Source organism: Athalia rosae, chromosome 3, assembly GCF_917208135.1.
Source record: "Athalia rosae chromosome 3, iyAthRosa1.1, whole genome shotgun sequence".
Classification (NCBI taxonomy): Eukaryota; Metazoa; Arthropoda; class Insecta; order Hymenoptera; family Athaliidae; genus Athalia; species Athalia rosae.
This window is the reverse complement of record NC_064028.1, coordinates 18,270,041-18,293,696: the sequence shown is the minus strand read 5'-3', so window position 1 is coordinate 18,293,696 and position 23,656 is coordinate 18,270,041. Positions and strand designations below refer to the sequence as shown.

Genomic DNA, 23,656 nt, shown 5'->3' with positions numbered 1-23,656 from the left:
TCGATTGCAAACTTTCGATGTATATTTTACGTACGTGTATTTTATAGCCGTCAGCACGCTCGTATGTAGCTGATGGCGTATGTATATTTACCATTAAAAGTAAATTGATACGTGATGATGGGTAGGGAAAAAAAGGAGAGAGAGAAAAAGAAAAAAAGGAACGAAGATATCGCAGACGATTTTAACTCGCAACAATTTATCTCTAATCACGCACGCGTGTTATTATGCAACGATAGTTTTGTGGAAAAAGATCGTTATGTGACGCCTGATCTGATCCCATACGTGGGACATGTATGTAATTATTATCTAGGTGTACGGCGAGATCACGCCTATATATGTACACGCAAAATTGCACAGGTCAGCGGTGTGCGTACGCGATAATATGTGGGAACTGTTTGAACACCGACACAATGGCCAAATATATGCGCGGATGACGTTATGCCAGCCACACGATTCGCGAGGTACGCAATTAATAAAAGCGAATGATCATCGGCGACGTTTATATTTACGGTACACGTTAATTTACGTACGTGTATATTTGGAACATCAGAGTTCTGTTTTCTCTTTCATTTTTGGGATTTTTTTTTTCCCTTAAATCGCGAATTATCAAACGAATCGTTGAGTCGTTTTATCGACCACGCATTTTGGTCGTATAGTTGGCAGAATTTGATAATTGCGAAATATCTGTATTGGCATTTCTATATCTCCGTACCGATAATGTCCACACGATACTGCGATGCTGGATAATTTCGTAACCTTCTCACGGATTCGCGGACTAATGGAAATTGCAGTAATATAAAGAATCTATGTAATTTTACGTCATTCTAAATTCGGCGATCTTATGCAATATGTTTCTCCATGCGATATTTTATTCGTTTCCATCTTGACTTATCAGAGAAATCAGTAGTCAAAAGATTAACGATCAAAAACAAAAAAACAAACCGAATCTTCTCTAGTCGTATTATATCAATGACGTAGTAAGGGCTTAGAATTTATCCAAACCCCTATGTACTCTAGTTTTCAAATATTGTCCGAAAATCAGTCACATCGAACAGCAGTTCCGTTGTATGATTTGATTTTTTAAGGGTAGTTCGACCGACAGCTTGCGATCTGGATTGAAGTGCAGCGAACCGATGGACGCAAACGATTTCAGTAAGAACTTCCAGAGTGGAATTACGAAACACTGCAGCGTACAATGAAGTCGAAAAATTTCGATTTCACAATTCCCTGGCTTCCACAGCAGTTTTCCTCCTCGAAAATTGCCAATTTTCTCGCCATTCCCAAAAGAAATGTGAATAAAACAACGCAATAAAAAATCAAACTCTGTATGGCCTCTGATACTTGACTCTATAAACGAGAATTCCAACTACCTATGTACCGTACATGTGTGCATATACGTATGTACATACATTGGTTAGTATATGGACACGTAGAAAATTTTATAACCAAAGTTCCTCTGCACCCCCTTTAATGGCAATTGTTAGTCTCTGTCCGGCAGTACGATTCTCGTCAAAATTAATTTAGTCATTGATTTTAACGAGGGCGCGGCGGCATTCGCAGAACTAGAAGGGTGAACACAAAGGGGTCAGAGAAATGCTATTTTCTCTGTACACGTTTGAAAATGATATTTTGGCTTTATGACGTCTACGCCTCTGCGTGCATCGCGGCGAAATCCCGACACATCACCGATACGTGAAATATGGAAAAAACCGGAAAACGAAAAAAAACGTGCCGATATCGTGAAATAAAAAGGTCCGCAGCTCACAATCAGCTTGGACGCGCTAAAGTCGGGAGACGACGACGACGACGACGACGACCGCCTGTTATGAGAACGTCAACTTCGTAAATTGCAAGCATCACCTGTTGTTTCATTTCCGAATGCAACTTTGACAGAAGCAATTTATTTTCGTATAAGTGAAACTTGAACGTGTCGACGGTACTACAGTCACTCGATACTTCATTAAATTTTTACGAAGAAATTAATTTAGAATTCAATAACGAACTTTGTAAAATCGGATACAGGGATAATTTTCACGTACAAACGAAAAACTATTTCTGTCGTTTCGTTAGGTATCAACAGAATTTGGCCGGATGTAGAGCTGTAGTATACTTATGATTTATGTAAGTGGTATATACATATATATATATATTTAAATACAGATGTGTATAAGTTTCGAGTTTCGCTGTTTGTGACACGGGGCGGGTAATACGGTGATACATTCGCAAAGACAATTTCAACTTACAACCGGCTGAATGGTGTTTGCTCGAATTCCTGTCACGACTAAATTAAATCTAACCTTCGTATCTACTAAATATACATATACACATGTACATTATACATATACCTTATAAACTACCACGCTCAATTATCTCGGTATTAAAAGCAGCTGCATATTAATTAGAGGGATGTATCTCCCACGTTGCATCGATACATCGTAACTCGTATCGACATATTGTACATTCCACGCATATATGTATACTTTGCTAAAAAAAAAATTCTGTACATTTTTAAGCCATTTGAAACATAATTTTGACCGAAACACGCGTACATTAAAATGCATTAGATGGGGGAAAAGGTAATATAACAAGTATTATGTTATACAGTATACATACAGTTAAAATTTTATAAAATATGCAATGCATATAAGTAGATGCAGATATATTCACTACCGGTTAATTAATATATGTCCTACATAGGTATAATAAACAGAAATTGCAGCATCAGAAGCTTTCTTTACAAGCGTAAAAAAAAAAAAAGGGAAATAAAAAGCAAAACTAATTTCACATATTCATGAGAGAAATGACAGGTAAACATTGCTTTGCAAACTCGTGCTGTCTGTACATACAATTTGTATATGAAAAATAAAAAAAGAACAAACGAACGTACATTCACGCGTAATAACTCTGATATATTATACGCACATTTCAAGAGGAAGAACTAAATTATATTATTATTTTTCTCCCTAATGCAGATTAACAGCTGCGATGAAAGTATGTATGAATTTCTCAAATGAGCGCTACTTCGTGATATAATAGATGAATTTTTACATACGATCGCAAACACGTATTAAAATCATTGAGTCTCTACGGAAATACGCGGAGTACTTATTCGGGTGCATGTATAATGCGGAAACTTGTTTTATGTAATTTCCCAAGTTCTGTATAATTACAATACGTGTATTATTACGTCGGAAATACGTGCGAGCGTACGAATACACACGGATCATAAGTGTGCGTTGTAACAAGTACACGCTCGATACTTGACCAAACGTTACAAGTGAAACGTACTCTACGACCGAAGAAATTGGTGCCCCTCCATCTCGATATGATCGCATCCGACCACGCGGGCATACGCATGAATCTCTAAAGTCTGAACTCTTAAACGGGACAAGGCTGAATAAGTTAGGCTAGCTAACGAGAGAAAAAGAACGGTGCTTTCGAACAATGGAATGCGTTCGATGGACTGCGTATCCGAAATTAGGGAGGACAAGACGAATTACTTTGAATTCTGACAAACGCCATAGAGTTCTACGTGGGGAAAGAATTCCGTGATTCGTAATTGGAATTCAAATATTTTTTTTCGACACAGCGTAATACTTTTTAAAACTTTTGCAATAACCAAAGTTCGGTATACCCGAAATTTCTTCAAAAAATATTCTTTCGACTCGACGACGTGGAGTTGGATGTGCGGTTGGGTTTTATGCAACAGAAAAATTACCCCTACAGTTACGAGATGTGCAATAATATCGCGTGAAGTACGGTTTTCACGTCCAACGCATAGATCCAACTATATATAAACATTTGTACTTAAAATCAGAATAGCACAATTACGTAATATTTATTTTCAGCGGAACATCTGATTCATCAATTTCGCTCATGTGGGATGAGAACTGCGGTGGAGCAATGCATACCGCGTTAAGAAACAGAAATGAATAGACGAAACGAACTCTACAGACGTAATCTCGTTTAGCTACCGACTGTTAGACTAGAAGAGCAAACTGTGATAAAATATCTTCGATACACAGAAACCGGCTAAAAAGAGTGATAACACTTTTGACAAACGGTATGAAGCAAAGTACACACATTCACATGCACGTGATATATCGCAGAGGGCAGATCAGGCAGACTGTGACTACAAGGTCCGATTATCAGATGTAAAAAAATTAGTGGAAGTAAATAACTTGTTGAGCAATCGGTCAAGCGTTTCTTGATCATCAACTATTCCAACTAGATCCTCCAGTTATCAGACCTGATGCAAAGCAACGATGGCAAAAATTAGGCTCGACTAAAAAAACAGCACGGATTAGCCCGAATCTCTCTTCTTCTTATTTTCTCTCTAATTCCCAGCTTCTTTGTTTGAGCTGCAACTTTCAAGGTTCGCTAATTGTAGTCTGTGAGTTATTGCACACAGACTACAATTGCACAGATTTTCAATGTGAGCGAAAATCTGAAAGATTCAAAGGTACCCCCGAACGAGCAATCTGACAATAAAAGGGAGTCTCGAGCGGCACGCGAGTTCCACATGCGTAGCATGGTCAATGACGCATCAGGTGTCAGTCACCTCAAACACACAATTCCTATCACGCGGTGAACCACTTGCGTTCGTTCAGTTTCGCCGGTACCGTTTTCAATGAACACCGAAAATTAATTGTCAGTGTTTGACGTTGATTCGCACACTTTTTAAACCAAGTATCAAAGCTTAAAGATAACCTCAAACGTGAGACTCACCGATCAAAGGCAGTTCCTTTAAACCAGCTGCTGAAGCTCTTCGCCGGTCGCCAATTTTCTTTGCGGATTTACCAGCGTTACGGACAGTCTCAGAGATTGATAAATACGGAAATGCACTTCCTACACCACTTTTGGATAGAGACGATACACACCGTATTAAAAGTCCGCGCGAACCGCACTGTACGGACAGAACAGGTGTATCTCACCACCGAACTTCACTGGCCGGTGGATCAGCTGCGACTAACAACTACCACAGCGCGCTTGACGCGCACGGTTTCTAGGCAAACTATTTACAGAGTATAATACGCTTCACCTTGGAACTTCGGCATACCGAAGGGCGGGTTTTGCCAATAAAGAAGGCAGCTATCTTCTCTCGATTTATCAAATATACACACGCTAGAACATCATTTATGCAACAGCGAGTTATGTAGCAGCGGATTCGCCGACTGATGAAAAAGATGTCTTTGACTTTTGGAACTGACAGTTCTTTTTAAAGACCAACAAGAGCAGACTACTTTCCGAAGCAGACAGCAGACTACGTTTTTTAACAATATACTCTTGACAATGCTTCTGAATTTTTAGCTGTAGTTTTTCTTTTTATTGAAGATTCGAACTGTGAGTACAGTGTCTAGAGTAGTGAATGCGTGATGAATAATTTTATATGACACATATTATTTGAACCTGGATGCTGATCGCCCCGATATTATTAATGTCCAAAAAACAACCTGAACTATCCTCAGCTAACCTCAATCTTACCTGACCTGTCCTATCTTGTTTGGATTTGATCTCATCGACTAGACATAATAATCCGATTTTTAGAACAGTTTTTGAAACTCGAAGAAAGTTAGGTTTCATGGATTCCGAAGCTTGTGTAATCTGTTTTAAACACTGCTGTTCGAGAGCTATATTCTGTAAACAAGTACCAGATGATTGTCCTCTCTGCAACTCAGCGATAGCTGATTATGAATTAGAACCTTTTAGATTACCATATCCCTTTACTAAGGCAAAAGAATCCCCAGTTACAGTCGTAATAAGACCATCGATTGGGAATTTTTTGAATGATTATAATGTCACTGATGACTTACATATAGGAATTGTAGATTCTGAAGGTTTTGTATGGGAGTTTGATACCCCTGGGTTAATAAAAGACGATTTTTTAAATTGGGAAAACTGCTTGGCATTTAAAATTGTTCCTCAGTCCTGGACAGACCACTGGGATCAGATTTTGAGAAGGACTTGTAACAATAGAAAATGGTCATCGATAAACTATAGGGAAGATACATTAAACTGCTTTGATTTTGTACTCGAATTTCTAAAGGCATTAAAATTTGAAGACCTAGTGTTCTTTAGTAAAGAAGAATTCTGCCAACAATTTATTATTCCAAAAATTCAAGATGCTCTGAAGTTTATCACTATCTACAGAAAGCTCAGAGATGCTGATTACTTTGTAGCTAGCTAATAGTATTAGTGTTACAAATTTTGTAACTCTGAAGAATTATCTGGGAAGGAGGGCCTTTTTTATAATCACTATGGGAACTAATCTCTACCTTATTCTGATATTCCAGAGATCTCCCAAAAGATCCCTTCAATTTTCACTACCCTGAATTAAGTTCTGCTAATAGACTCTTGCAAACTACAAATAGTGAATCTGTGGCAAGAAATCAATGGACAATGTCTATTTCTCAGTTAAAAAACTCTATGTTCAATTTTAAATGTAATCAATTATACAAGTGCTCGATTAGAACATTTGTCAGTGATATTTGTAGAGAAAAATTTGACGTCATTGTCATTGGAGGTGGACATGCGGGAACAGAAGCTTGTGCTGCTGCAGCCAGAATGGGTGCTAAAACTCTGCTCGTTACCCACAAGAAAAGTACTGTGGGTATGTTGTGAGGGTCAAAAAATTTCATATGGTTCTGGTGGACTGAGATTACACAGAACTATTTATTCGTACAGGGGAGATGTCCTGCAATCCATCGTTCGGTGGAATTGGAAAAGGACATCTCATGCGGGAAGTGGATGCGCTGGACGGTCTTTGTTGTCGTATTTGTGACATTTCTGGAATACATTACAAAATATTGAATCGCAGAAAAGGTCCTGCGGTGTGGGGCCTGAGAGCCCAAATAGACCGAGGATTATACAAAAAACATCTTCAAGCTGAACTATTCTCAACAGAGAACTTGCATGTTACCGAATCTCCGGTAGAAGATCTCATTCTCAGTGAAGACTCTCTGAAATGTTGTGGAGTTGTACTCAGTGCGTTGGTTACTCAAGTACTACAATTATCACATCATTTACTGCTTCTTACTTCTTCCTAATTAAATTATTCATTTATTGTAGAAGATGGTACAAAAATAATTGGAAAATCGGTAGTCATAACTACAGGAACTTTTTTAAAAGGGCAAATTAATATCGGCATTGAAAAAAAACCGGCCGGAAGAATAGGAGATGAGCCAAGCATTGGTTTGGCTAACACACTAGAAAGACTTGGATTTAGAATGGGAAGATTGAGGACTGGTACGTCATTTCTCGCTTTCTTATTATCACCTTCAATTCATACCCCTAATTCAGTTTGTTGGTTCTGTGCAGGTACTCCTCCAAGAATAGTGAAATCCACTATTGATTTCACAAAGTGCACACTTCATAACGCTGATGATCAACCGGAGCCATTTTCCTTCATGAATAATTCTGTATGGATCAAACCAGAAGACCAGTTGCCTTGTCATATAACCCTTACAGGAGATAAGGTAGCAAAGATCGTACGAGATAATCTCCACTGCAACACCCATGTAACAGAAGAAGTAACTGGTCCGAGATATTGTCCCAGTATCGAGAGCAAGATTCTCAAATTCAGTAGTCTCAACCATCAGATTTGGCTTGAACCAGAGGGACTAGACTCTCCATTGATCTACCCGAGTGGGCTTTCTTGCACTCTTCCTGCCGAAAGACAGGCAGAACTCATCAGGTGCCTTATCGGTCTAGAAAATGCAGAAATGGGTCTGTACAAGAATCTCTAACTTTGTTTACTTAATCTTGAGATAAATGCGGATAAGTAACCATGTGTTTTTATCCAACAGCACAGCCAGGCTATGGTGTGACATACGATTTTATAGATCCAAGAGAACTGACTTATCAGTTAGAAACTAGGAGAGTTGCAGGGCTATTCTTGGCTGGTCAAATCAATGGCACCACCGGTTATGAGGAGGCTGCTGCTCAGGGAATCGTTGCTGGAGTGAATGCAGCTGCCAAGGTAATTACAGACGTTAATTATTATCAACTGTTATCCGATTTTGAGTACATACATTTTATTGTATAGAGTTAGAAAAGTAAATTGATTCACAGGTGCTAAACAAACCACCATTAATAATAAACCGAACAGAAGGCTACATCGGCGTTCTGATCGATGACCTCACAACTCAAGGGACTTCTGAACCATACAGAATGTTTACCAGCAGAGCAGAATTTCGAGTTAGCTTACGACCCGATAACGCGGATCAAAGGCTCACAGAGAAAGGGTATGCATCAGGTTGCGTATCCAATGAAAGATTCGACAAGATGCGGAGTGTAAAAAAGCAGCTGCAAAACGCAGAAGATTTATTGAAGTCGGTTGAGAAAACAGTGATACAGTGGCAAAGGCTTCTTAAAATAAAACTGAGCAAATCACATAGCTCAAAAACTGCTTTCGACATGCTAGGTAGATCAGACCGAACCATTACTGTTGAAGCACTCCGAAATTGTCTACCCGATGTCTTTGGAGAGCTGCAGATGGACCCTGTACTGAACAACCGATTACAGGTAGATCTTTGTTTTTAAAGACTGCATGTGTTATATTTTGTGAACTTATGCTACCAGGATTACACATACATTCACTCTCAGATTCAAGCTCACTACTCATACGCAGTTCAACAGCAGATGAACGATGTCATTGAAGTACGGAAAAACGAGGAAATGGTTATTCCGCCAACCATCGACTACGCGTCGTGAGTATCAACCCTGCATCGCCTTTCATCGGCATTCATTATTATTATTATTTATCTCATTGTCAGCGGAGACAGGAGATCCGATACATTTATAATGAATTTCCAATGCTCTACAGGTGCTATTTAAATTTATCGTTTGAAGAGAGGGAGCAACTAATGATAGCTCAACCGCAAACTGTAAGCAAAATCTATTTATTGATTGAGCATTTTTCCGTTCAAATTTTAGTTCATTCAGAGTTAACACGATTTCGATCACCAACTTGTATTTCAGATTGCTGCGGCCAGTAGAATACCTGGAGTAACTCCTTCGGCTATACTGCGTTTGTTACGCTATGTCAAACTAACATCGGACGTTCAATCAGTACAGCATATGTGAGACATCTGTATACTAGGGATATTAATAAAGAGAAATTATTTTTTTTGAACTCGCATTTTCAGTCTTTGAACCATCATCAAGTTTTCCGATTTATATGTAAACTGTTGTTTAAACGAATTATTGGTCAGAGAGGCAGTTTGGAGGAGCTCAATTCGATAGGACTATTAGATCATATTCTTCTACTATGGCGTACGTCATATCGACGGGAAAACGAAAAACCTTCAGCTATTGCTTCAGCTGTGTAAATACACGATTCCGTGCGGTTGATTGATTAACCGAATGCTCAGCCCGGCAGTTCCCTTCCGCATTTTTACCGCTCTTATTTTCTTAAAGCGTCTTCAGTCGTCCGTGTGTAATAACTGCAGAATGCTTTTTCAGGAAGTGACGTTCATTCATTACGACCCTGTAGGTATATTACTATTTTTTCAAACAAAGATTATTACAGTGACGACGTGCATACACCGCCTCCATAAACGCCACCACATTGCATCGCGGGCCGCAACTCTAGGCTGTAGAGTTCGGTGCTGGATTCAACGCAAAAAATATGGTCTATTTTCATTCGGATAATAAGCACGAACGTTTTAATTTTAAAATAGCTTTCAGAAAGTAAATAAATAAATAAACTGCAGCTTCATTATACGTGCCACTACACGATATTTATAAATTTGTGGATCTAGAAGAAAACTGAAATTCTCGCCGTGCTATATTTTTTTAAATAATTTCATTGAGTATTACCGTTGTGCAAATACTGATCGCGATACATCGTATAGGAATGGTGTACAAATCGATGTAATCTATGAGTCGCGGTTCATTGTCGCGGTTTAATTTTATCCAACTGGTCAATACTATAATTGTCAGCATAGAAGTAATTTTGAGAACTTGTCCTTGTAAGATCCTGTGAACCCTGTTTCTGAACCCTCATAATAGATCCAAAGATCCTAATCTTTTCATAGGTGAAAAGCTAGATTTTTCATGGTATCTGAAAAACTTTTTCCTTGACCAAAATCAAAGAGTTGATTTGGTTCCTTTCTTTTGCAAATATCCATTCGACCAGCCCAGAGTTTATCAACGCCCTGAATTCTGGAGTCTTTCTTTTAATTTTAATGATACATCGAATGGCGCCCAACATAGTGTAAGAAATAGTTGAGTCACAATATTTATAATTGTATGCATAGTTTTCATTTTTTCAAACATCCCCTGCGCTTGATTTTTGCGTGCATCCAACTATAAGTATACAGATATGTAGGCTTTTGGTATGAGTCAATAGACGAATAGATGAAAACGTGAATAGAGAGAGACATAAATGTTAAGAATTGTCAAGGATGTTCGAGAGAATAATAGACCCGGAATAAAAGCCACGCGGGTAGCTGAGGGTGTAGTTAGTTCAAAAGTGGAAAACGAAGAGCAAAGACACGCAATTTTCAGCGCCGAATAAAATTATTGCTTCGTTATAATGTGAAAAGTGTACATTTCATTATTTATTTTGAATTTTACTCTTGTAAATTTACTTTCCTATCCGACTGAACACTTCAAAGTTCTTCCGAACAATGAGCATACCCGAACAGGCCTCGCCGTATTTATACCAGATCCCCCACTCCTAATGACTCCCACTACGCACCGATTCAGAAGGTGCACCAATTGTAAGACGCCCACTGCCACGCACAGCGTGAGGGAAGGGGAGCAAATACTCCAAATAATGAGATTGTGATTTACACGCTTTTGAAATGAAAGAAGTGGAGACCGTCGAAAACCCATGACAAAACCCACAAGGAAATACGCCAACCCAGGCGACTCATTGTCAGCCAGAAATGAATTATACCCAAACGAAGACTTGGAAAATCTATGCGGAAAGACATTATGTTTCGTGTGGAGAGGCCATCTGTTCCACATACGATCCCCCGAGGGGCAACTTGGCGACCAATTGTGCGATAGGGACTCTCTTTTAGAAATCTACTGGATGGAAATGTCCTGGAAAACATTGCAAATACAACCTGGGACAAGATCTGGTCCCCTTGTATGCTACATTACTACATCGTTGCTACTGCAAACGAATTCATTGTCAGATGAATGTTTCAAAACATTTAATTAACGCTGCATGGTATTTGACGCGGTGACTTCTCGCTGAATGATTCGAATGTGGAATGTTTTAAGTCGATAAACAGGTGTGAGATCGGTAATGATTACTCAGATCATATGCAGGTAATTCTTTGGCCGGTACTGTAGGGCGTGCGATGTTGTGACTTATCTTGGTCCAGAACTCTCGTTTCCCATCTACCAACAAGAGAGGTCTGAAGGATTCTCCGAAAAAAGACATGCCTCTGCAAATATGTCACCATTACCCTCAATGAAAAAGAAGTACACGCACCTTTTAGTGATCGTGGATGCATTCACTAAATTCACCTCGATTTTCCCTATTAAGTTATCAGCCACCGAGTGCACTGGTAAAGATGAGCGTCGTACAGCAGATGTTCGGGAACCCCGGAAAAATTGCGATGGACTGGAGTGCAGCATTTATCTCATCGTCAGCTGAATTTGCAGAATACTGTAAAACGACGTGCGACTCCGAGCAGAAATTGAAAAAGAACTAATTGTGAGGCAAATCGTGGCAGAAGAGATTGTTCGTATCCAGAAGGAAAACCGGAAGACCTGCGATTGGCGAAGGAAGGTCGCCGCCGAATACAAATTAGAATATCTAGTTAATCGCAGATGAGACCTAGACTTCATTTTCCGATCAAGTATTTGGGCCCTTACCGGGTCACAGAGGTTTAATATTGTGACCCGCTTAAAAAGTCCATCCAAAACGTCAACGGTAGCGGTTTCCATAAAGCCATTGAAGTAGAGAGGTTTTCGAGTCGACGAGGAGGATTCTGATCAATCTGATTCAGAAGGGAAGGACTGATCAGTGGAGGCGAATTATTTTTAGGATGGGAAAGGTGCAGGATTTCGGTATAAGCGAATAAATGAATAGATGAAGACGCGAGCATGAGAGAAATATTTGTATAAGTGGTAAGATTTGTCAAGAACGTTCGAGAGAATAAGAGACTTGAATGCATGGAGAGCGAATGCCAGAGTAAACGAAAACGAAAGAATGAGAAAACAAAATAAAGCGAATAAAGTTATCGTTTTTTTATAATGTGAAAAGTGTATCACCGATTTTTTTAATCCTTCAATCTCCTCGATTGTCCCACATAAAAATACCATCAGATAGATAGATGGAGTATCCTTTACTAATAAATTTTTCATGGATTCACTGGCGCGAGTTCATGTGAATGAGATCGGGTACTCGATGAGCTTGCGAAATGTATAATTTCCCTCCTGTTATACGTGCGTTACATTTATCCATTGTTAGTTTAATTTTTGGTTCGTAGATATCGTTTATTTTCATTACATTGTGCAACACAATTATAATTATAATTGAATCAGTACAAAGTGAACACGTTTTATTTTATTAATCTTTTATTTTGTCACGTTTCCGATTACGTCGACGTACGGCGTCCTATAGTCAAATATTTCACAGTTATAAATTCATAGTAATACATGTAAGTATCTATAACATATAAATTAGATAATTAAATAGCGCTGCGCGTACTTTGGCCAGACATGAGTTTACAGTTCACACTTATATAGGTATACGTATCAATTGTGATCCACGAACTAATTTCTCTTGACGAAATTCAATTCTCAAATATTTACATTCCCAAAATTACTTGTCGTTCTTGTCTTTCTTGTTCTTTTTTTTTTTTTTTCATAACGTACACAATGGTAATCGATATTGAAAATATTACAGCGAATGCAAAAATTTGGAGGAGACAGGGTTCTTTTTTATTAGAAAATTTTCGCTCAATTTTAAGAGAAACCATTCCGATGATCGACAACTTCAAAGGTACCTCAATAGTAGTTTCTTATTAAATCCTAACTGCTAAAAATTCGATACAGTAATAATAACATTAATTTTTATGTTTTAAATATTACATTTAATATCGACCGAAACTAATTACTGGCAAGCCACCGTACATCGTGTACAAACATATACTGTATAAAGTTTTCCATATATCATGATAGTATTCTGTTATTTTACTGATGCATCTGCACGTGTGAAATGAAAAGAAAAAGAGGAAATTAAAGAAACAAGATGAAACTGAAAGATATCTTTTACAGTTGAAATAAATTATGATAAAATTACTTTTTAACAATCTCCCTCGCGATTTTACCTACTATACAATGAATACTAAAGACTACGTTACGCGTGTCATAGGTATGTAATATGTCATATCATGTACTTATAGTTCAATAAATGTACAGTCCAAAATGTTTTCCCTACACGATTCAGATTATACGCTACATATCCTATTATAAATATCCGCAATAATCTCCCGGCAGTTTTAGGTAAGTTTTATTTGAATTGTTGCGATATTTCATCTTGAAAACAACAGAAATGAAATTCTAGCCTCTTTGACGTATTCATATGATTATCATCGTACGTACGATACACATATGAATGAATATGTTTTGCCGTGATGATTTTGCGTCTAAAACTTCGTTTGTCGTATGTTTGCTTGTAATATTTCCGATGTACTTATACCGGCTATGTATATAATGTATATAAAAGCAAGAGTCCTATGGATTACATCGTATAATTTTAATCGGAGTAAGTGCCGCTAATGGGACATTAGTATACAAATACTAATCTACGTATGGTGTATTTGATGTTATTTACAAGAATTATATTTACCGTATTTAAAGTAGTGCGATGATCGTTTTAGTATAATGCTTGAATTACAACTATAATAATTATAATTAAGTTTTAACTACGAATTACGAGCTGCTCCGTAATGCCGCATCACGTTTACTGCTGCTTTACACCAACAATAACCAGCGGCATAATGTAACACAATAAAACTAAAATCGATTTAAATAATTAGTAATTACAAGGTACCTGCACGAGTACTATAAAAAATAATAGTTTTTCATTTATATAAAGTACACACAGCATACATCGAAACATATAAAACACGGCCGAAGACGCCCGATCGTGCGCGTGTCTATTTTTGAAATAAAATGCAATCCCAGCAACGACTTTTGAAAAAGATTCTTTCAAAATTTTTTTATTAGAAATTCTCAAGCGCGTTCGCTCGTGTTTTCTTTAACGATTATTTTATCACATATCATTCGTCGCGAAAGAAGAGAAACAAACTGAGAGACCGTAAAAAACAAACAAAAATGATAAAACAAAAAATGAAGACTGAAGAAAACTAGGAGAATTCAACTACGCAAAAACACTGTGTAGTACTGTACGTCATGACGCTTATGCGTTCAGTCTTGAAAGTGCACCTGAAGAAACAATTGATGAGTTCACTATTTACTATTTAATTGTACGTGTACGGTATACAGATAGTTATATGTGGGTATGTAATGATAATATGTATGTGTATAGGTACCAATTACACCAATCATTATATACGGAGCGTCCGCACATTCGTCATATAATAGCGCGGTGCATAAAATGTGTCATCCCATTCTTACGCTGTACATCTTCCATTTTCGTTTTTTTTTTTCCCAACTTCATATACGTACCGTTCGAGGTGTAACAAATATTTTTTGCCATATTTCCATTGTTTCGAACTCATTTACCCATATCATATCAATGAATGCCGATGAAAAGTTTTTTTTTTTCTAGCTTTTATTTTAGTTTTTTATTAATTATTATCATCAATAACGATGTTCGTCGATTATTCGCAAAAATTATTTGAATATAATAGGCTATTTTTTTTATATTCATTTTTAATTGATTTTTTTTTTTTGTTTGGTTTTAATGAACACCGACGTGTTATGAAGGCATTTCAAAAGGCATTGCAATTTCATCGTTCGTATTGTCAGTAACTCTATAGTTTTCTATAATATATAGCTATTATTACTATTTTATCATATTCGGATGATAACATGATATATACGAGAAACAAGAAGACAACATTATTCCGTGTTCGATCATTTTGATGTAATAATAACGATAATAATTAATGGATGATTGAAAAAAATTATTTTTGGTGCGTTCTTTTTTCTGTTGTTTAAAGTTATAAACTCAATATTCACGCAGAATTACCATTACAGAGGCTATAAATTATTTTCGATTTTTTTGAAGAATAGGATAATGAAGAAAAAAAGTTTCTTTAATGATTAGTATAAGACTGAGGTCACTGATTATTTTCTTCCTTTTCTTTCGTATACCATACGACAGGTTTTAGAAAAATTATAATTCGAAAGCAAAAAGGAAAAATGATACCGCGGAAAAACGTTCAAGAATGCAGCCAATTACGTAGCCTTACACTCCGTACTATACCTATGGATATAAGGTATAGCAGTGACTGTAATGTCGAAGATTAGCAATCACGATTAGCTGACGGCTGTTGCGGCAAAACCACCGGTGCGGGTATATAAACGCGTGCATTTATATATAATCATTGTGCAAAGCTCAGCTAATCGAAAAAATCGCTGCAACAAATCAAACTGCGGCTACGAAAGTAACGAAAAAAAGAAATAAAATAAAATAATAAATAAATAAATATAATTGTTATTCCAATTGATATTTAAAGCGTTCGAAAATTTGCAAGATCATTAGAAAATCGTATTAAATTCCTACGATCGTGACGCGACATCAGATTTTCCGATATGCCGATCACGTGCGTATTACGTGAAAAAAAAAAAAATATAACCCGAAATCTGTATCATTCTGTTCGAGGACTTCAATTTTTATTTTTCGTTTTTCTTAAACGTCAGAAAAACGGCAATTGTCATTGGTATTACGATTAGATGAAAAAAAAAAATAAATAAATAAAAAAATTCGTTACCGTCGCGCGATTTCGGTTTGGTGTTTTTTTTCATACTTCTTCTTACCTTACCCCGCAACATAAACGTACGTATAAGTCGCGGGATGATTTTCATCGTCGTCGAGAGGTACGGCGGAGGCAACTTTTCTAAAAGTCTCATTTTTTTTTTTTTTTGTCGCCATCCTGCAGCCCTCTTTCTCACATATATATCCGTACGTATTTTCCATGTGCGATTGTTTAGCAGATAGTTTCCAACGGCACTGTTTTCGTGCTCTGATTCTGCGTGACGCTGTCGCCCATGCTCGGCATACCGTGACTCGTTGTACTCATGGCGTTACCCTGTCTACCGGCGTTGGCGCGCGGATTTCTGTTGCAAAGTCTCTTAAGAGCGGCCCAAACTTGAGGCTGACAACCGACGACCGCGAAGATGAAAACACCTTGAAGAGCATTTATCAGATCCGTGAAGTACCAGAGATACTGAGGCCCTCCAACGCCCCAAGAAAGTACGTCCGCCACCCACGTTACTCCCATGACAACGACCAGCTTCATGCAAACTCGACCGAGCGCAGCTCTGAAAATTAAATTAGAGAAATCATTGAGCCTTCTCGAACAATCAATCGAAATCATTCAGCTGTTGATGAAAATTTACAAAGAAAATACAGCGCGTGTACTTTTCAATTTTTTTCAGTATCTTTGAAATTTGTTATTTTTGTTATTTTTTTTTTTAAACATAACGCGTCGACGAGTAAAATGTACGATCTCAATTAGGTCATGTGTATAAAAAGATGGGGAAATAAAAAAAATTCCGATCCGCATTCCACGACCACTTACATGGCCATAAATTAGCAAGATGTTTTCGATCAATTATCGACTTCCAATTAATTAAAACTCCTCCGCGCTAAACGCGGAAATAACGACGCCCGCGAATTCTTATAGATCTGTTATACGTTTTACGATTGCATAAGTGCATGTACACGAATCGGCTCGATCGATATCGTTTTATAAATATATTCTATAACAATCGAATTTTTACAATTCGGTTCATCCGCAGTTAAACGATACTTTCGTAATAAGTCGCATACTCGCAATAATTCAAGTTGCTTCTGGACAAGCTGAAATATTGTCCGTACATAACTCACAGTGTACACATAGTTATGGTATTTATAAAGAGAAGATAGTCGAGATGTCTCTTCACTTTCCCATCCGACGATTTTTCCTATGCGTTCGTTGTGCTGCACGTATATATATATATATATATACCGCGCGCTGCACCATCCGCACGAATAACTTACTTCTTGCTCGGCGTAGCGGTAGTGCGTCTATTTTAGACGGCATCGCTAATTATTATAAACGACCGGTACTTACGCGGTCAAAGACTACGCCCAAAAAATGAGAAACGAAAAATTGAGAAGAAAAGATACAAAGATGGAATTTCGGAGACGTCGTACAGATGCGTGGGGTACACACCGATATCGAGATTGATGCGGAATTGTTGAATCGAAAAAAAAAAAAAATAATTTTCAAACCGTACAACGTGATCTGGTTTCTTTTATTTTGGCAACCTCGCGGAAGTGAGAAAATAAATTTGAAGGCTCGCGCGTTCGTTCGCATCGATTGAAAAATTGACATTGACGCGCAGCGAAGGAAACGTACGATATTATTATAAGATATACACGACGTGCGCGTATTATCCCCCGTGTCATCCGGTCATAATAAATTACGTAATCTTGTTAAAAAAATAATTTGTTCGCATATACGTATGTACGTACGACGTTCGTACGAATCGCGCGAACTCGAATTTGTCAAAGTGTTAAGATATATCGTCAAAAAAGTTCGTGTGTACACTTCGAGTTAAAACCCTGCTTGATTAGATATGTCAAAATACGCGAGCGTCGCGACTAACAGGAAATATGAAAATCTATAAATAATAAATATAACGCGTTCACGGATAGATATACGTACGACGAAATTCTGGCTTCAGGGACAAATTCAATACTTCGATTCAAAAATATTCAATCATATTTTCATCCGTTTTAAAAATATCTCGCGTAAACTGCACAATAAATCCCGTGAAAACTTTTACAGTTCGTTATCCTTCTCCTCTTCGAATGTTCTAGGCTTGATCGCGCGCCCAGAACCAAACCACCTAACCCACCCAATCGTCATTTCATTCGAAGTTATCCTCACTATTATTCGACCCAGACACTAGAATTGTGTCTAAGAATCGTTATTTTATTCTCACAAATGTATTCCAATAAATGTGACTATATCGGGTTTCAAGTATTTTTTTTTTTTTACAAATCTTTTCGCTCCCTATGATATACTTTCCTAGAAACTTTGGAAAATTTGACATTTTTTCTATGCAGTTATACAGCTTGAAATTTGTACAGTTTTTTTTATTATTTTTTTTTTTTATCGTCGACATTATACATAATTCCGCGGAGAAATAAACAATTAATCAAACGCAGCTGCTGCGTACCCCTTTTACCATAATTTCCCGGATGTTCTGGAAATTCGTTGCGCATGAAAGATTTTTCGCAACAATTTCGCGATTATAAACAGAATCATCAATCAAATTTACAAAAAAGTATACAATTCGCGGTGGGGTCGAAAACTCCGCGCGATCATTCATACGTACGGCCCACACGTGTATAACTTTAAAAAATATAACGAACATTGGTGAAAACCAAAAGGAAAAAATGACGATGGATGTCATGTGCGCACGGAGTACGTACGTACATGGTCTTTGATCGGGGGATCATTTTCTCTTAATTTAGATTCAATTTGCTTCATTCGATTAAATTTTCAAGGCTGCGGGCGAAACTGTGCTTCATAGAGTTTCGCTGTTGGAGATAGAGCGTACGGACGGACGGCGATCAGTTCTTCGAAACTTTTTTCAATACTCGGATCGGCCATTGGCCTTGATTCGAAATAAAATCTAGATCTAGATCGAACGTCGTCGACCTAGACCTGCGGGACAGCCAATCTCATCGTTTTAACGACCGCAAGGTCTGAAGCATCAAAAAGACACAATAAAACGTGTCGTTTAAATCCACGTGGGACAGGAAAGGCCCCAATATATTGCTTTCCAGAACCTCCGATCTGAAGATTTTCGCGTTACACACCCGGCTGGGCGGTGCCAAAATTTATAACAAATTATGAAAAAATAAATGAATAAAAATAGTTTCGAAGAAATTCTTATTCTTCGATTCGTAGACTACATAAAAATCTGCTTAAAACGATTACGGTACACCGCACGTACGGTTTTACGTCGATAAATCCATTGGATTTGAATTATTTTCCCCGATCACTAGCAGAGAAATTTTCAAATGTTATTTCTGATCTTTTTATATCGTGTAACAATCTAAAAATATAACAATCTCGAAATAAATATTCTTCCCAGATATATTTTACAAGAGCTATCATTGCCCCCGCGTTATGTAATCTTCATTGAATACGTCATCAAAAATATGTGTTGACCATCTCCGAAGATCAAATTTGACTCGCCGGTTTGTGTCTGCAAGTTTTTTTTTTTCAGAGATACAAAAAAAAAAAAATAAAAAATCAAAGAATGTGATCCGATTCTCGCTCAGTTCAATAAATACGACGAAAATGAAGATGTATATCTCTGAGGAGAGTTTAGCATATATCATCGTAAACAGAATAAAATTTATACACACCTACGTGCATGTATATTTATGGCGTGTATTTTCGCGTGTGAAAAACTTTGGACGTATAAAAATGCAGATCAAACCGCGCGCCTGTGTGACGGTTGAAGTTCGCAAAGTATTCCTGATCCGCACGTAGTACCTACATACCTATAAGCACTGCATCGAATGCAAGATAATGGCGTGGAGTTGTATGAACACATAGGTACAGTTATTTATACGCGAATACCACCGACTTGTACGCAAATAATATCGGAGAGTGCTCTCATAAATATTATTCCGTTGGAGAAGTGGAGAGTGAATTTTTAGAACCTAGCTGCGATCTTACGATTCACGAGTGTTTCGGGGTAACGTTATTCGGCTTTCGCCGTTGAAAAAAAGAATCTTTACTTTAAGAAAAAATCAGAGCAATCTAAAAGAATGTGAAACGTTCTATTCGGGCCTTCGATTAAGGTCATCACGTATTCCTAGATTGAAAAATTATATCAATTTTTTTTGCGTTTCATCAAATTATTGTCATATAATTACAACGAATTATTTTCCCTCAATGCCGATACATCGAGATCTAGAGGTATCGCAGACCGCGAACTTATAGGTATCCTACGCGGGAAGCATAATGTTCATACATGGTTATATTATATGCATATTGTATATAGTTGAATGGTATCTAATTATTCTCCGCAAGTCGCTTTTCATCACGTATTGAAACTACGAAGCACTCCCCCCCGACCACGTTCCGTATTTTCGAGGAAGTTAGCTACATGCATATAACAAGTTGCTCTTTGAAATCGCCAAGTAGAAACGTGTCTCGGTGGCTTTGAACGTGATAATTGAATCATGGCGCTTACCTTTCCGTCGTGCTCTTGACAACTTCACGCTTCCACAGGCCACAGGTAAGTTCCCGAGCGGTAGCGGCGAACAATATGAGATTGATCGCCAGTAGAATACCGACTGGACCGAAAAAGTATACGAGTATTTCCGTGTCACCTGAAACCAGAAATTGGAAGAAAAACTTGTCAATCAACTACATATTCCAATGTAAGTTCGATCGGACGCAGTGTCAAAAATTTTCACATTTTTTCGGTCAACACCCGAAGTATGTACAGGGTGAGTTTCGTCAAAGCTCCGAAAGGGGTTGGGCCTGCGAGATTAGTCAACGCCCACCCGACCAATCAGGCGATTGATCTCAGCGGTGGGGGAGCAGGAGCGTCTAAGGAATACGAAAAGAAGGTTCTAAAGCCCGTCGATAACTGTGCACCGATGATATTTATTTCGAATCAACTTTCCGCTCGGTTGAGATATCCCTGAGAATTAGATGGGCAAAAATTTGAGTAGCTTCCACGATCGTCGACAAATATGAACCCAGGCCCAGTTCTTGTCATTTTTCATTTTGGGTTTTGCTCAAAAAACTTCTGGCTGTGATTCGAAATAATTATCACGGATTCTCGGACCTTATTTCGATGTGGTATACACGCTGCCTCACCCCGGCGCTACGATTACTCAGCTGATTGGTGGGATGGGCGTGTCTTCCCGAAAACTAAGTCCAACCCATTCCGAAGTTTTGATGAGACTCACCCTGTACACGTACGTACGTGTGTTTATATACGTGCTTCGTACGCGGAAGAGTTGAATCTGCAGGGAATGTGCGTAAATAAACGTGACGATTCGTGTAAGTTTCGCAATATAATTTACTGGGATTTAGCAATGTTTGATTACGTTTAAGAAAATCACTCACGATAATTAATTTGCCTCGAATTAAACGCAATGGAGAGCAGCGTCTCCGCTGTAAGGGAATTTCCAACAGCTTTTTTTGATCGTGAACTCATCTCGTATACAATTAGATAAATTAGGCATGTGAGCACACTTATATACACGTATATCTTTTTCACACCGTCTTTGAATTGAATAAATTCCGTTGATATTAAAATTTTCTATCCGGTAATTGGTAGTTGTGTTCATTTTTCCCCCGCATAACGTACGTTACGGAGGGTTTATTTTTTTCGCAGGGGTGTGCCAAGGCGTACCAGGCAGTACAGATAACTTTCACGTGTCGGGGTACAGGTAAGGCGTATCAATCGTCAAAAACAAAGTCCGTAAGTTTCTCACAATAAACGGAAGTATTTCGAGGAAAATAAATAATTATTATACTAAATTTATTACCGCACCTGTACACTTCAGTCCCAGCCCAATCTGAACGTTATATTTCTGTCACACGTGACGGGTGGTGTGGGTAATGGAATTTATTGTTTTATTGAATTTCGACATCCGTTAGTCGAATCGACCGCTCTTTCAAATCATCAAAATTCAATGAACTCTGATTCCGCTATTTACTTTCATCGAGCACAATCCGATAATTGAAATCTTATTCTTTTTTTCGCTCTACTTCGATTTTACCTGAGATTTTTATTGAAAGGGATGAAAAGGGATGTAATTGAAATTTGAACGATAGGCGTGGCGTTGCAGCGGCGTAGGGCGACTAGCAACCGTAGGTATATGTACATTAAATACAGATATACGTGTACCATGTAACTAGTACATCCCTTATTGGCCTATCCATTTATTTCGTTATCAACTAATTCCCTATACCACCCCGATTACTCGGTAAACAAACCTATAAATAGTACAACCCTCGTTATTTTTCCCCCATAGCAGAGAAAAAAAGTCTATAACATTATCGGGTATATACACGGTAAGCACACGAGAAAAGAGAAAGAAAGAAAAAAACGATGTAAATCGGAAGTATTGCATTCGTAACTGATCCGGGTCTTGCTTTTTTCTTTTTTTTTTGTTTTTAATTTTTTTACTCCATGACCGACATACCTATTAGGTAATACGTGTATAACGCAGGTTGCGGGTGGTCAACCGAGAATTTTTTTCTTATAAATCTATTTATAAATATATAGGTGACCCGTTGGCCGTTCAACGTTTGATATTTTCAACGCTAATCAATTTTCCAATTACTTCACATCCGCGTCGCGTACATAGGTATAATGTAAATACATATGTATATATTACGTTATATAAAGTGCATATACCTGTTCCAATTCTAAGCGTTGAATTTTTTTCGTCAAAAATCTTGTACGATTTTTCCGAAATCTTTCAAATACCGAAAATAATTTGAAACGAGTTTCTTGAAAAGAAAATAGGAAAAAGAGAAAAAAGAAAGAAAAAAAAACTTTTAATTCAAACAACGGTGCAGCAGCGTGCATGCATATGGTGTGTCATAATACGGATGGTCGGACGTTATTCTACAGCTATGGTGTAAAAGAGGTAAAAAGGGAGAAGAGGGAGGCGTATCTCTATATTTGCTTGGATTTGGCTCATCGCCAATGATAGCTGTTTCCTTGGTTATATCTCACTCGGTGGCAAACCATGACAAACATACATATACAAACGAATCTCTTGTAACTGTGATACAGCGGTCAATACTTTGCGCAACGCAAGACGATCGTGTCACTGTATATACCGTTGCTAAATTCTGTCACCTCTCCCCCCCCCCGACTAATAGAGGAAATCTGATTCGAAAAAAGAAACAAATAAACATTTTTAAAAGTTTCACCATTGAGTATATATACAGAATTGAAAAATAACAAAGCTCGTTCAGACGTAAAATACGAACTATACACACGCGCTGTCGTATAGGTGTATGTATAAAAATTGGGGTTGATATTTTCATACCCATAATAATTGTACGGAGCATTGCAGAATGGATTTATATCCATGCAGTTACCGTAAATTAGGGTATATCATCGATCAATTTGAATGGCCCAATCCTTTTCCTTTTTTTTTTTTTTCTCGCTACACAGTTTGGTTCCGCTTCGTTAAACTCCCTAGCGGAATTTTGCTGTATGTTCATTTTTTTGTGCATATACATATACATATATACGCAGTAGGTACGAATCTATAGATCACGTATATTTCAATTTATACTCGCGCAAAGTATTCCTATATACTTTCGTATCATCCACTTCCGTGATCATCCACCCCATGCGTTTCGTTACACACGTGCGACCACATATTGCACCAAGACGGGGTGGATCTTCGTACTACGTACGATATACAGTCGTATTATCGACGAGC

General features: G+C 37.8%; 4 protein-coding genes across 7 annotated transcripts in view; 2 read left to right on the top strand and 2 right to left on the bottom strand.

Moving 5' to 3' along the window:
* The window catches only part of LOC105689925 (protein-tyrosine sulfotransferase), a 108,066-nt gene extending 103,117 nt beyond the window's left edge, over positions 1 to 4,949 (bottom strand). For all 4 annotated transcript variants that reach the window (XM_048653409.1, XM_048653411.1, XM_048653410.1 and 1 more), the window contains exon 1: positions 4,729 to 4,949. The gene's annotated coding sequence lies outside the window, so the exon portion shown is untranslated. The remainder of the gene's footprint in view (positions 1 to 4,728) is intronic.
* Positions 4,950 to 5,207: 258 nt separating this feature from the next.
* Positions 5,208 to 9,133, top strand: LOC105690454 (protein MTO1 homolog, mitochondrial). Its single transcript, XM_012408237.3, has 10 exons — positions 5,208 to 5,343; positions 6,294 to 6,610; positions 6,685 to 6,984; positions 7,069 to 7,245; positions 7,318 to 7,725; positions 7,806 to 7,978; positions 8,071 to 8,523; positions 8,605 to 8,708; positions 8,825 to 8,885; positions 8,980 to 9,133. The coding sequence occupies exons 2-10, from the start codon at positions 6,400 to 6,402 to the stop codon at positions 9,082 to 9,084; spliced, it is 1,992 nt and encodes a 663-aa protein (XP_012263660.2). The 5' UTR covers positions 5,208 to 5,343; positions 6,294 to 6,399; the 3' UTR covers positions 9,085 to 9,133.
* LOC105690465 (MKRN2 opposite strand protein) lies at positions 5,251 to 6,414 on the top strand. The gene has a single exon (XM_012408248.2). The coding sequence runs from the start codon at positions 5,582 to 5,584 to the stop codon at positions 6,185 to 6,187; it is 606 nt and encodes a 201-aa protein (XP_012263671.2). The 5' UTR covers positions 5,251 to 5,581; the 3' UTR covers positions 6,188 to 6,414.
* A 3,389-nt stretch (positions 9,134 to 12,522) lies between the features above and the next one.
* Positions 12,523 to 23,656, bottom strand: part of LOC105690714 (probable G-protein coupled receptor Mth-like 1) — a 74,296-nt gene continuing 63,162 nt past the window's right edge. The window contains exons 5-6 of the mRNA XM_012408759.3: positions 20,425 to 20,563; positions 12,523 to 16,479 (exon numbers count right to left, since the gene is read on the bottom strand). Of these exons, the coding sequence (XP_012264182.2) occupies positions 16,146 to 16,479; positions 20,425 to 20,563 (473 nt within the window). The 3' untranslated portion in view covers positions 12,523 to 16,145. The remainder of the gene's footprint in view (positions 16,480 to 20,424; positions 20,564 to 23,656) is intronic.